Source organism: Quercus lobata, chromosome 3 (assembly GCF_001633185.2).
Source record: "Quercus lobata isolate SW786 chromosome 3, ValleyOak3.0 Primary Assembly, whole genome shotgun sequence".
Taxonomy (NCBI): Eukaryota; Viridiplantae; Streptophyta; class Magnoliopsida; order Fagales; family Fagaceae; genus Quercus; species Quercus lobata.
This window is the reverse complement of record NC_044906.1, coordinates 51,142,730-51,157,390: the sequence shown is the minus strand read 5'-3', so window position 1 is coordinate 51,157,390 and position 14,661 is coordinate 51,142,730. Positions and strand designations below refer to the sequence as shown.

The following is a 14,661-nucleotide window of genomic DNA, read 5'->3' as shown; positions in this document are numbered from 1 at the left end:
GGTTCACGGCCTCTATTTGGTCGGGGTTAGCCTCTATTCCCCGAGTAGAGATCAGATAACCCAGGAACTTGCCTGTACCCACCCCAAAAGTGCACTTCTCGGCATTCAAGTGCAATTTATGCCATCGTAGTATCTCGAATACTCCCCGGAGGTCTTCCGTATGCTGTGACTCTTTTCTACTTTTTACCACCATGTCGTCAATATATACTTCAACCGTGCATCCAATTTTTTTCTCGGAACATTCTCGTCATCATCCGCTGGTACGTGGCTCCGGCGTTCTTCAATCTAAACGGCATCACCTTGTAGTGATAGTTTGCATTCGGGGATATAAATGCTGTATTTTCTCGATCCTTGGGCGCCAAGGCAATCTGGTGGTAACCCTGGAAGGCATCCAGGAAGCTCATCCTCGGGTGCCCATACGTGGCGTCTACTAGTTGATCAATCTTGGGCATTGAGAATGGGTCCTTGGGGCATGCCCTGTTCAAGTCTGTGAAGTCCACACAAACTCTCCATTTACCGTTCTTCTTCTTCACTACAATAGTGTTTGCCAGCCATCTCGGGAAGAATATTTCTTTTATGACCCTGGCCTCCTTCAGCCGCTGGACCTCCAAGTTTACTGTGTCGACATGCTCCTTTGATGCTCTTCTCGGTTTTTGCTTCTTCGGGGGAAATGATGGGTCCACGTTGAGTTTGTGGACAATGAACTCGGGATCTACGCCGGACACTTCATATGGGTTCCATGCGAAAACATCTATGTTCTGCAAAAGGAACAACAACATCTCTACCCTTTCCCGGTCATTCATGCTTGTACCTATTTGGAAATACCTGTCAGTATCCGGAAGAATTCTAACCTTTAATACCTCCTCGGCCACGTCCGCCCCCGTTTCCCCTCGGGACTTCTGTAATTGCTATGAAGTTTCTTTCTCGGCATGTTCACCTTGTCCGAGCTGTTCATTTTTCCATCCGACCGCGGCGACAAGGCACTACCTCGCCACTTGTTGGTTCCCCCTCACCTCGGCAACTCCATACTTAGTGGGAAATTTTACCTTCACGTGGAGGGTGGATGGAACAGCCTTCATGGCGTGAATCCACGACCTTCCCAGGATTGCGGTGTACGGTGAGAATGATCGGACTACTATGAAGGTAACTATAACTCCCTTGCCTTCCATATCCACCGGGAGAGAGATTTGTCCCTCAGGAATTACGACTCTCCCGTCAAATGAGACTAGCGGCGTGTCATATTTCGTCAAATCCTGGGTCTTCAATCCGAGCCCTTCGAAGAGGTCCGGGTACATGACGTCAGCCCCGCTCTCTTGGTCGATCATTACCCTCTTCACCAGGAACCCGCCTATCCGGGCCGTCACCACCAAAGCATCGTCATGAGGTTGGACCGTTCCTTCCAAATCGTCTTCTTCGAACGAGATGGTCAGCCGTTCAACTTTCTTCTTCTTCTCGGCTGAATCTCCTCCCGTGCAAGCCACTGTTAATACCCTTTTTGCTGCTGCCATTCCTCTTGGTACAGCATGGATGACTTCAATTACCCCCAGTGGAGGCAGGAGGGGGTTCCTTTTCTGTTGGATGCCCTGTCTGGCTTCTTGGTCAGTGGAGTCTACTACAAACTCTTTCAGGTACCCTGCCTTTACTAGCTGCCCGAGATGATCTTTTAATACCCGACACTGCTCGGTGGTGTGTCCTTTGTCTCTGTGATAGGTGCAGTATAGGTTTTGGTTCCTCCGAGACGGGTCGCCCCCCATTTTGTTTGGCCACCTGAAGAATGACTCGTTCTTGATCCGCTCCAAGATTTTGTGCACGGGTTCTTTAAACGCCACATTAACCCCTTCGACTTGCACCTCTGGTTCCTGCATTCTGAAGTCTTTTTTGGGTTTTGTCGGCATAATGCCTTGCCGAGATCTCCCAATTAATGGAGCTTTCCCTGCTCTGCAGCCGGTCGTCCTCCAGGCGTTTGTACTCCTCTATGCGTCTCATCAGTTGCGTCATATCCTCGGGGGGTCTTTTCGTCAACGACTCCCGTAACTCAGAGTCTTCGGGGAGCCCCATCCTGAAGGTGCTTGCCGCAATCTTCTCATTCCCTCCACCAATCTCGTTGTAGAGTTCCCAGTATCGGCTGGCATAACTCCGAAGGGTTTCTCCAACCCTCATCTTCATGGAAAGTAGCGCGTCAACCGGCTGTTGCACTCGGCTGCATGTCACGAATCTACTGCCGAACTCTTGAATCAGCTTGGCGAAGCTATGTATGGAGCCTTTCCATAACGCATTGAACCATCTCAGGGCCGTTGAGCCGAGACTAGAGGGGAATACCTTACACATCAATGCATCATTGTGTGCATGCAAAGACATCATGTGGATGTAATGACTGACATGCTCCACGGGGTCTGTCTTCCCCTCGTAGGAATTGAATGGCGGTCGCGTGAATTTGCTCGGCATAGGGGCCCGTTCGATTTCATCGGAGAACGGCGACCGGGCAGCCATCCGTAAGGCTCGGCTCATGGCGTCCATGGCGGCATTGTGGTGCTGCCGTTCCTCCGGCGATTCTGACCCTCGGTCACCGTATCCATGCGACTATGAACGGTCCCGCTGATGACGTGGCTCCCGGGAGTGCCGGTGTGACTCTTGAGAGCGTGATCGGTCTCGGAATCGTTGCGTACCAGATCGGCTGGAGCCCTCCTCGCCCCGATTTCTCCTTTGCTGGGGGTTGCGATTCCTTTCTCGGCGCCGACCCCTTGCTTCCAGCTCCAAATCCATTACCAATCTGCGCAACCGCTCCAGCTCTCGGTCTCTATCATCATACTGCCGATGCGCCGAGACGCCTGAAACCGTTCGGTGTGTCTGGGCCGACCCTTCTCCTAATCCGGACCTTTCCTCTCCTCTGGGGTACTCCCTATCTTCCCGTCATTTCTGCCTTCTCTCCCTCCACGTCGATCCCCAAGAAGATCCTATGGAACTGCTCGGTGCGCGCCCTCCTGAACGCTCCTCGGACATTTCCCTTGTTTGAGTTTCAGTCGAACCACAGCTTTGTAGGAGAGCCTCACGGTGGGCGCCAATTGTGGGAACCAGGTATGAGGCTGTTGGGCCTTAACTCACTTGGGCTCACAATTTATTTGTAGTGGGCTTGAGGATTTCCTACTCTGGGTCGTTCTCGGCAGAGAGACTCAAAGCAACACTCAGTTTCTTCTTCTCACTTGACTGTTTTCTCTCTATTTTTTTGAACCCCCTCTTCCTCCCAAACTTCTGCTATTTATAGCCAAGGTTAGTGGTGAGATTACGATTTCAGCCTCTGTTAGTGCTATTGAAGGTCCAATATTATCTGATTTAAGTGGATTTTTAGGTGAGAGTGGGGTGCAACAATTATCGCCTTGGAACTTGGTTCCAGCTTAGTCGATAGTGCTCGGTAATGCAGTTTACCGAGCATATCATGATTTACCCAGACACGGTTAATACGCTTGCTTGGGAAAGCTTGTGCCGAGCACATATCAGAATTCAAGGCCCAAAAATTAGTTTTTACGCTAAGGCAGATCCAAGAAGGGCTTAGGGCAATGGGGCTGTTCCCGTTGGGCCTGGGCCCAAGGGCCTATATGGGTCTTGGGATCTTGGTGCCGTACAAGACTAATTTGTTTTAGCAACAAAAGCCTCTTGTGGGTTTTAATTAGTTTAATTGTTTAAGTATTTTGCGGTCGAATAAAAGATTAGGACTTGGATTCCCTTCTACACTAAAAACCAATTGGTGTCTTGATTTCATAAAGAACAATTATTAGGAGTGGATACTATAAATTGAAACTATATCTTGTTAAAAAAAGTTTTATGACCAATTTGATCATTAAAATACATTTTGATGGCGTTTAATGGCCAAGTTAATAGCCTTAAATACAATTAAACGGAAAATTATTAGGTACTCCCGGAGTACCATAAATGCATACTCTGTTATCTCACATAAATGGTGGGTCCCACCATAAATTTAATTAGTGGGACACACCATTCATGTGAAAGGAGAGAATACGTATTTATAGAACTCTGAGAATACACAATAATTTCCACAATTAACACTTTTATATAAATTTTAAAAAAATGAGTACTGCTACAAATACAAATTTTTTTACAAATAATTTTATAAACTACAAAAGTGGTGAGTAGTTATTAGTAAATAAAAATATAATATTAATGGTGAGTTTAAATAAAAATCAATAAGAAGTTAACATCAATGATTTGTAAAAATATTGTAGAATAGTTTGTGGCGGTAGAATTACTCACCAAGTTTTATTTATGAATTAAAATGAAAATTTTCAGACTTAATGAACCCAAAAACAAAAAACCTCAAAATATAAGGGTCAAAAATGTAATTTAAAGGAAAATTAAAAAGTTCTAAAGCCTCGCTTCCCCCTCAACCGACGTGTTAGCCTAAAATCCTAAACCGACTAGTACTCTAACTTCTCACGTGGCTCTCACGTGACAGTCCGGTTTTATATAACTCGCGCCACTTCTACCGCATAACGATCTTAGAAACCCATCGCAACTCTCTTTCTTTCTCTCTTTCTTTGCGTCTCTTGGTCTCCTTCTCCGTTCTCAAAAAGGATTTTCTTTTCTTTAAATTCTTGGTTTTCTTCTCTCCCAAACAAGCCCGAAGGTCCGAAACCCTAAGGGCACAGTTCTCAACAATGTTCTTGATCAAGCGAGAAAAACCTGAGATTATTCCCGAGCTTTTCGCAAACACAATTGATCTCAGTAGCAGCGATAGCAGTGGCTGTACCGAGTCTTCTGATACCGGCAACTCGAACGCTGAATCGCTCTTTGTGTCTTTCAGAATGACTGGAGACAATAAGCGGCGGAGTGGAGATGTAGAAGAAGGATCGGTATCGAAGAAGCCACGGAAATTCGAAAAGGATTGTTCGGACGTGGTGTTGCCGCCTGGATTTCTCTCTTCTCTTGCTACTTCAGTGAACCGTACTGCGATAAACGCTTTGCCGTTGTCGGTATATTCTCCTCCGGAGAAGCCTGCCGCCGCCGCGGATAGTAGGGAAGTAAGTAAGGAGGTTCGCGGTTGCAAGCAGTTTTGGAAAGCCGGAGATTATGAAATTAGCAATGGTGTCGATTCTGCTTCGACTTCTGGTAATTACTGAATATTGTTTCTTTGTTTCTTTTTTTAGATGATATAAATTTCGTTGAATTCAAATATGGCAATTAGCCGTGTGATACTGCCGAAACTGTTTGGTTGCTTTAGATAGGGTTTCGAAATTTGTTTTAAGTTTATAAATATGGCTAAATACTAGTGCACACTACTTTGTTGCACACAGTTCACGATTTCAGTTCAAAATTTTGAACTGAAATCGTGACTTGAATTTCAGTGTGTGTGCAACAACTTGAGTGTGAAATAAATATTGCTCGGCAATCATGAATTTGTTTAAGATGTAACTGTTCAGTTTCTCTTCTAATAGGATTGAGAATTAAACTTTTGTAGCTTCTATATATTGTGTCTAATTTGGTATCTTAGATAGTTCATAGTAGCGAACTTCTCTAGCAAAACTTACTGGTCTACTTTATTTTTGTGGAATTTTTTTTATATAATTTAATTTTTTTATTATTATTATTATTATTTTTTTTTGCAGCCGGCATGGATCATGTCAGGGTCCATCCTAAGTTTCTACATTCAAATGCAACCAGCCACAAGTGGGCTCTGGGAGGTAGATATTTACGCTTGAATAATGAGAATTATATAGGGGTTAGGATGAAGTTAGACATGGTGTAACCGTTAAAAATGTAACTCTTTGTGATATTACATAAATTGATAACTTTTTATATGATTTGTATTTTTAAAATCTAACTGTTGGATTATATGTTTTCGTTACTTTTAATATGCATGCCAAATTCTATGTTAATTAGTGTTACTTACTATATGATTCAAACTAATGTTTTGTGTATAGTTTTAAAGTTAAAAAAAAAAAGAAAAAAAGAAAAAAAGAAAAAGCTTGAAGTTTAAACTTTTTTAATAAGATAGTTATTGATATTTTTCAAGTATGGGGGATATAAGGGGATAAGGTAATCAAATGGTGATTTGTTAAAATACTCACTTTCAATCAAAGTTATGGAGGTGAGTTGCACCATATGTTATGTAGGGATGAATTTTCATTTTTTTTTTAACCTAGAAATAAATGTGGTATTATGTAAGGAATATTTTACTGACTTAGGTCTTCTAATTGCACAGCTTTTGCAGAGCTTCTAGACAATGCTTTAGATGAGGTATTTATAGTTTCAAAGTTTCTTCTAAAAATAAAAATACATCACAATAATTTTCATAATTTCCATTTTTCCTGAACTTCGTTTGGTGGTCAGGTTTGTAATGGAGCTACACTTGTTCACGTAGATGTGCTTCAAAACATGAAAAGTGAGAATAAAAATCATATGTTGCTAGTTGAAGGTAAGTAGCTGTATTGTTTTACTTTTGTCAATTGTTTCCTGGAGGTTTCTTGATTTATTGTCTTGGTTTTATTAATTATATTATTATGTTCAAGAGTTGTTGGGGAAAATTGACTTAGCGTCTTTTTTAATATTATTGTTTTGTAAGCAAAGGCTTTTCTTTGCTTCAATTGAGTATAGTCAATGACCCAATTTATATGATCTTTCGATTTGTTTTGTGCATGATTTTTAGTTCTGCTATCTCATGGGTTAAATTTTTGATACCTGGGGAGTTTGGTCTATTATATTTTGCATTTTAATGTGGGCACAATGTTTAGGACTGTGGGTGGGATTCTTATAATAGATAATCTTGTTATGAAGAACTTGCCTCTTGTTAATTGGTGTTGCCTATGTTGGTGTGATGAGGAAACTGTGGATCACCTTTTACTTCGTTGTAAGTTTGCTCATGCGTTGTGGAGTGAGGTTTTTCTTATGTTTGGGGTTCAGTGTGTGATGCTGAATATAGTACCGGCATGTCTTATGTGGTTAATATGAAAGAAATACAATGCCCGAACTTTTGAGCACATTGAGAGACCTATTGATTTGTTGAAGACTTCACTAGTTAGGACTTTGTTTGAGTGGTCTTGTATTTGGGGCGCATAATATTTCCTTGTCTAATTTCCTTATTTCTATTAAATTTTCCATTTGATTTGTTTGTATTCTTTTCTTTGCTGTGAGTTTACTATTGTAAACACCTTGCATTTTTCCTATCAATAAAACCTTTATTACCTATAAAAGAAAAGGGCTGTTATAAGATTTTTATGTTTCTTTTTTTATGTATTATTTTTATTATCATTTATGATTATTTATGTTTTCTACTATCTGGATGTCTGCATTCACCTCTATACTTTAGAATTTTTATTGATTTTATTTTTCTTTTACCTTTAAATATTCAATCACGAGTATTACTGTACAAATTAATTCACTTAATTTAGAAAAAAGAAAAAAAGAAATAAAGAAATGAGGATGGCAAAGTGAAGTGATGTGTTCAGCTTTATATGAAGACAAAAGTACTGCACTAAATGATTCAATCACGAGTATAACTGTATAAATTAAATCACTTGATTTAATGAAATAATGAAATGAGGGATGGCAAAGTGAAGTTATTTGTTCATCTGAATATGCAGACAAAAGTATTGCAATAAAAGAACTAGTTAGAATATTGTTGAATATTTTTCTTTGTTCTTTTAAACTCTGGATGAACATTCAAATGCTGATTTATGGTGTTAATGTTTTGTTCCAACATTACTTTTTGGCTGCAGATAATGGTGGAGGAATGACTCCTGATAAGATGCGGCAGTGCATGTCTCTTGGCTATTCTGCAAAAAGCAAAATTGCCAACACAATTGGTCAATGTGAGCTCCTTAATTACTTTCAAAGGCTCTTGCTTCAGAAATTTAGTGGATATATAATTGGACATTGAAACATTTTATGTGCAGAAGACTAGATTATTAGATATGCCATTAATTCTTTTGTTTTTTTCTCCAATTTTCTCCCCAGATGGAAATGGGTTCAAGACAAGTACTATGAGGCTAGGAGCAGATGTCATTGTGTTTTCACGCTGTCAAGGAAATGATGGACAAAGGTAGGTCCTTTGTCTGTTTACTATAAATTTTGATTTCTGGCTTTGCTTATTTTGCTCTTGTTATTCTGGAATGCATATGATCATCATTTCTGGTCTTTGAGAAAAAGAAAAAAATCATAAAAGTGACTGTATTTCTGATATGGTGAATTGCTGAAAAAGGGATTTATTACTTTATATTTACTTTCTGAGTTCCTGCCAGTGTTTTAAGCTTGTTTGCCTTATCAGTTTCAAAACTAATGGATTTGTATTTATTTGTCTAAGCTTCACTCAAAGCATTGGAATGTTGTCCTACACATTTCTGAGGGGTACTGGAAAGGAAGATATTGTGGTTCCCATGGTAAGAACTGTTGTAACTATTCTTGCATGTGCATGTGTATACATGGATTTTTATGATGAGTTGTTTACAGGGAAAGTATACTTACCAAAATGACAAAAAAGAAGAAATAAAGGTGAATTCGAACAACAATATGTGATACTAGAACTCAATATAAAATTCTCAAAGAATTTGAGAACGAACACAAGATTAGAGAAATGAAAATTAACTTAAGAATCAACACGTAGGCTTGCTTGGACTCAACTCCAAGCAAGAGAAAACAAAACCTAAGAATTGGCTTGTAGCTCCTCTTCTTTCCTTTGGGAGTATGGTGTAGCTAGGGGACTTTATGAAATGTAATACCTGTGGCATGCTGCTACTTTCTAGGGTTAAGCACTCAATCATGCAATAGAGCAAATATAAGATTTCTCCTGCTATAGCTATAGAGTAGAAGTATAGAATGGAATGGATGAATGGCAGTTAGCTAGTAATGAGAGGAATTGTTTCTCCCGTGTCTTGTGTCCACACCAAAAGGTTTCCAGTAATTGTCATGTTAAATAATCAATGATAGATCTTTTTATTTAACAAGGAGCAAGGATTTAGAGAAACAATGTTGCTTGATATATATATTTATATATATATATATATATATTTTATAGAATGTTGCGTGATATTTTGATTACTGTTTGTCAAAAAGTTTTGTAATTCTTAGAGCATCAAGTATTTGACTATTGGCTTTATGACTGATTTTCATTTGGAATGATAAGATTCAATATGAGAAACGAGGACAAAGTTGGAACAAGGTAGTGCGCTCTTCTCTGAGTGATTGGAATAGAAATTTAGCAACCATAGTGGAGTGGTCACCTTATGCCAGTGAAGAAGATCTTTTAAAGCAGGTAAGTCTTCTTTATTGGTTTTACTTTCCAAAAAAAGAAGTCTTCTTTTTTGGTTTCAATTTTTATAAATTTCAATCATTTTATGATTGGTGATCATATTTATGATAAATTTTAAGAATTTTATAATGTATTTGGCGTAATTTTATTTTCACTTTGGATGTGTGTGTGCATATGGAAATGATAATTGGTTATCATTTATGATAATTTTATTAAAATTGGTTATCCTATATATCATAATTTTATTCTCACTTCCATGTGTATGTTTGTACAAATGAAGCTTAAAGAATGGACAATTTGAGTTCTAATGAATATGGAAAATTGCTTTTTTATTGCATTGTGCTTTACTGGGCTATTACTGTAGCATAGTTTAGCAATGACCAGTATGTTGCTTTTAACCCTTGCTATGTGGGTCAAACTATGCCTAAAATTTTTTAATGACATGGTCATTTTATATATTTATTAGTGACATCATCATTGTGTCTCATTTAATCATGCTTTAATTGTGACATGTAGTTTGATTCCCTGAAAGATCATGGTACACGAATAATAATATACAATCTTTGGGAGGATGACGAAGGACAATTGGAACTGGATTTAGACACTGATCCACATGTAAGTTTTTAGCACACTTGCTTTCATATTCTGATTTTATTTCTTCGAAATTTCATGTAAAACTAAAAGGTGGCATATGCAGTTTCTGATAAGGCTGAATGTTTATAACTTTTGATATGATAGGACATTCAACTTAGAGGTGTCAACCGAGATGAGAAGAACATACAGATGTCAGAACAATATCCGAACTCCAGACATTTCTTAACTTATCGACATTCTCTAAGGGTATGTTGCAAGTTCTCACTTGAGTTTAATTTGAAATTTCATTGTCTTAATCTGTCTGCTGGTTATTCACGCTGAAGATGCCTACTGACTGCTAAGGCCCCTACTGAATTGAATTTTCTAAATTCTCATATGGTCTGTGTTCTACTTACTTGGCTTCCTTATGGCTAGTATTCTGTAGAAAAAAGTCCGAGAATAACATCAAGTTGGGCTTTATTGATGTACAACATTGATAGTTTGGTCTGTTACATAATTGTCAGTTTGTCACTACCATTAAACTTTGGTTCCTCAGCCTCACAGCTTTCTCTATGAAATTGAGAAATTAATTTTTGAAAAGGCAATTGATATTACTAAAATTTCAGAAGTGACATTGTGAAAGGTATATGAGTTTCACAACTACTAGTGTGAATTAAACAAGTACTTTCATGATGTTCAATTATGGTTGTCGAAAGTTCTAGCATTTGCTGTTGCACTGCCTGCAGGCAGATATCTAGACCTCTTTGTGGCTTAAATATGATCCCTGATCTCTTATTTAATATTGTTTATTAGTTGGTTGATTATTGGTTTTTTAGAGTTAGATCTGCAGTTTAATGAATGAAATCTTATTATGGATATAATTTATAATAACTTGAGGTTGTAAAATTCTAATAACTACAGTTTTTCTCTTTTTTCCTTTAGTATGTAGCCTGAATGTCATGTGATATTTGACTTACTAGTGTTTTTTCTTTTACAGAAAATGATAATTAGTTGTGAGGAACCTCATTTATTTCCTTGATCAAGAAGTTTGCTGTACTGGTCCTTAGATGCTTGCTATGGTTTAATACTAACTCCATTTCTTGATTTTATCTTTTGCCAGAGTTATGCATCAATTCTCTATCTCAAACTTCCACCGAACTTCAGAATCATTCTCCGTGGAAAAGATGTTCAACATCACAACATAGTGAATGATATGATGTTGGCAGAGGAGGTGACATACAAACCTGTGGCTGTGAATCTTCCTGAGGGAATTCCAAAAGATTCAAATGTATGTTGCTTGTAAGATTCAGCATCTGATTTAGCATAGCTTTCTGCCTACCATTTTCCATAACCTGTTTTTTTCCTACTCTTCTATAAACAGAAGGTTGCTGTTGTGACAATTGGGTTTGTAAAGGATGCAAGAGCTCATATTGATGTTCAAGGGTTCAATGTTTATCACAAGAACCGATTAATTAAGGTTATTTTTCTTTTTCTTCTGTATGTTATTGATTCTATAGGAATATTCCAATGATTAAAACTATTGAGCATGGTTGAGAGGCTAAAGCCTTCATTCATGGTGCAATGGCATTGTGCTTAATAAGTTTAAGTAGAACTGTTCAAGTTTCAATTTGTATCAGATTTGTGGTTGTCGAGCGGTTCTAGGTTTTTTTATGCAATCCATTCATTTTAGGTTTTCGTATAAAATCTTCTTTTGCTTGAGTACATCTTGGGCCCATCCTTTATAGGTTTCAAAATTCTAGAGCACGTACATAAATCACTTACACAAGCTTTAATTAACCAATGATACATTATGAAGGTTTCATCTTATTTTTATTGGAGTTACAACAGTTTTGGTAGTTTTGCTTTTAGAATTATGATTAGCTGCAATTTTTTGTGCTCAAAATGATTGATAAGGGGTCCAAGTTAAAATTTTATCCTGCCGGATTTCTAGAGTGATACATTGCATTTTATTATTTAAACATTGTATTCTGTTTGATTGCCTTCTTTGCAGCCATTCTGGAGGGTCTGGAATGCCGCTGGCAGTGATGGTCGTGGAGTTATTGGTATTGTTTCACTTTGAAATTACTCAATTAGTATTGTTTTTGGCATTGCAACAACTACTTTTAACGTGATTTTTTTTTTCAATGAATAAGAATTTTTTATTAAACTTTATTGTTGTTATGCCCCTTCTATGCAACAGGTGTATTGGAAGCTAATTTTATTGAACCAGCTCATGACAAGCAGGGCTTTGAGCGCACAACTGTTCTCGCAAGACTTGAGCAACGGTTAAATGCAATCCAAAAGAAATACTGGTGTGTTTTCTTTTGTTTCATGCGATAGAAAATCTGAGGTGATGAAAACACTTAATTTATGGATTTATTTTTGTCAGGTCCACAAATTGCCAGGAAGTTGGTTATGCAGCAAGACGCCGTCAACCTGGTTCTCCAGTCAAAGCATCTCACAAAGAGAAATCCACTTCAGGCACAGGTTATGGTCTTAGGCAATGCACCACTAATTCTCCAGCCCATGAATCTGTAGAACTATTTACTTCATGGGCAAATCAGAATCGGCGTGGCTCTACTAGCAGGGGTTCTAAACCTAAATCCAGTGTGATAATTAATAAAGGATCACAACCAGCAGGGTCTGCAAGTGAAGATGAAAGTTTTCATGAAGCATCACCTTGTTCTGATGAATCTCAGTCTCAGCAAGATCTCACATCAAATGGAATAAGAGATCAAATGTTTACAGGTTTACTCTCAAAGGTTAGATTTTCCATTTGACTTCTCACTTGCATTTTGCTTCTTGCTCTACCTCATGCACCACGTAGAAAAATTGAATTTGTCAGATATCTGGCTTTATTGGGTTGATAGTGTGTAATTTAAGAATAATAAGAAATATTTCTGTAAGAGATAGTACTAGAATGCTTGCGAGCCACTATCACTATTATTAGATATTTGTTGAATTTTCATGTGCCCATGCTATGATATGCCATTCTTTTTCCTTTTAAATTTGGGTGGCTCTATGGTTCATCCCAATAGTCATTTTTTAGTCTTCAATTCTTTTTGTCTCTAAGATGTTTCCATTTATTTTCTCCATGACAGGCACCTGCCATAAACGGTGATGGACAAGTATCCTTTAATGGACTTAGTCTAATCAAGGTGAAAGAAGAGGATCTTGAACCAAGGGAAAGGTTGTATAATTGTTATTGTTGGATTCACTGAGATATTGTTTGATTATGCCATTTTTGTTTCCATTTTTAACCATTGAAGTATATCCTTTTCCTTTGCAGAATGAAGGAACTATGCAGTCCAGAGATGGCTAAATTGCTAAATGATTTGCAGAAGGAAAGAGAACGAAGTAGAATATTTGCAATTCGGGTAAGTAGACAGTCATTTGCCCACTTCATCTTTTCACTATTTAAGAGTTTCAGATTGTACAGTTTAAATAAGTTTTTAGTGTTGTAATCAGTGTGCTACAGAGATTAAGTGGAATTGGCAATTGTTTTTCATGAGTGACTGGGATATACAAACATTAAAGAGAATTTAAAATGGATAATGAGGAAATCTGCTGAATGCTAATTTTCCCTAGTTCAATCCCCCCCCTCTCTCTCTCTCTCCAGCTTAAAAAAAAAAAAAAATGGAATGGTAGCCAGACTTACCTAATTATTGTCTTAGTGTGTAGATTCATTAAATGATTTAATTACACAATTCTGCTCACTTATGCAAGTTGGTTGCATGGAAAACACCAATTAAATTTATTACCAATTATACATATATGGATTCTTCCATAACTTTAGAATATAAAAGTACATGATGGCCTTATTAGTATTTCTGGGCTAGGGGTCTAGTTATAGGTATTTGAGTTCGGTTTTGTCAGTCATCTCTAACAGTGGATTATAAAACTGAAGTCTTTTTGGTTTTCCTTTTTTACCATCAGCTTCAGGAGAAAGAACAAAGATTAGAAGATATGGAGAAGGAGCAAGAAATTCTGATTGATATGATTTCCAAAGAAAGGGACCAGAAAATCATGGAAGAGAATAAATTGAGGGAGAAATTAAGAGTAAGCAAAAAAAAAAAAAAAAAAAAAAAAAAAAATTCTGATTGTAGATTTTAATACAATGAAAGTGCTTCTTTTGCTGATGAAGTCTCTTTGTTTACCGTAGGATGCATCTAATACCATTGAACTGCTAATTGAGAAGGTGAAGCAACTAGAAGGCAGGAAGGGTTGAGTTGCAAGTAATGATGAACACTGAAGCACAATTAACATATGATTGAAGAGCCTTTTATTTTTTATAATTGGCTCACACTAAATTCTTGTTTATATGATGTTGTACTAGCTAGGGGTGTTTGCTTCACCGTAAATCTGAAATATAGAGCGCAAACCCCTCCCTGTGTTTTAGTTTAGTCATTATTATTATTATCCAGAATTCTTAATGAAGTTACTATTTTTTTTTTTAAACTATTATAGGAGTACATTGTATTGGCCAATCTAAACTTACATTATAGACACAATGTGTACAACATTGTACACATTTTGTGTGTCCACAATGTAAGTTTATATTGCTAGTAATTTTCCTTTTTGATAATCAATGAAGTTACTAACATTATTGGGAGAAGAAACTAATTTTATTTTAATGGGTCCTGTTGTGGTGGTTCCATTGGCATTTGGCAGGCAATTTTTGTTGACCTGTACAACCCATAGATTGCAGTGCATACATTTGTCAAACTCAACGTGCAGGTCTTCTTTCTCTATCATTTTTATGCAGTACATGAAATCAATGTGGTGAGAATGATGAGAAGAGATGAGAAAAGATTCTAGAGTGAGAAATGAGT

General features: G+C 37.6%; 1 protein-coding gene across 1 annotated transcript; it reads left to right on the top strand.

Annotated features, from left to right (window-relative positions):
• The first annotated feature begins 4,546 nt into the window (after positions 1-4,546).
• Positions 4,547-14,434, top strand: LOC115982340 (protein MICRORCHIDIA 7-like). Its single transcript, XM_031104915.1, has 19 exons — positions 4,547-5,121; positions 5,619-5,693; positions 6,215-6,249; positions 6,343-6,427; positions 7,728-7,820; positions 7,966-8,050; positions 8,312-8,387; positions 9,131-9,259; positions 9,773-9,871; positions 9,995-10,096; positions 10,950-11,117; positions 11,211-11,306; positions 11,841-11,892; positions 12,030-12,141; positions 12,219-12,591; positions 12,931-13,019; positions 13,119-13,206; positions 13,766-13,888; positions 13,992-14,434. The coding sequence occupies exons 1-19, from the start codon at positions 4,671-4,673 to the stop codon at positions 14,055-14,057; spliced, it is 2,397 nt and encodes a 798-aa protein (XP_030960775.1). The 5' UTR covers positions 4,547-4,670; the 3' UTR covers positions 14,058-14,434.
• The last annotated feature ends 227 nt before the right edge of the window (positions 14,435-14,661 follow it).

Coding starts and splice junctions, on each gene's coding strand:
- LOC115982340 (XM_031104915.1), top strand. CDS start 4,671: ATGTTCTTGATCAAGCGAGAAAAACCTGAGATTATTCCCGAGCTTTTC. Junction 11,307..11,840: donor ACAAGAACCGATTAATTAAG/GTTATTTTTCTT, acceptor CCTTCTTTGCAG/CCATTCTGGAGGGTCTGGAA. Junction 12,142..12,218: donor GCAATCCAAAAGAAATACTG/GTGTGTTTTCTT, acceptor TATTTTTGTCAG/GTCCACAAATTGCCAGGAAG.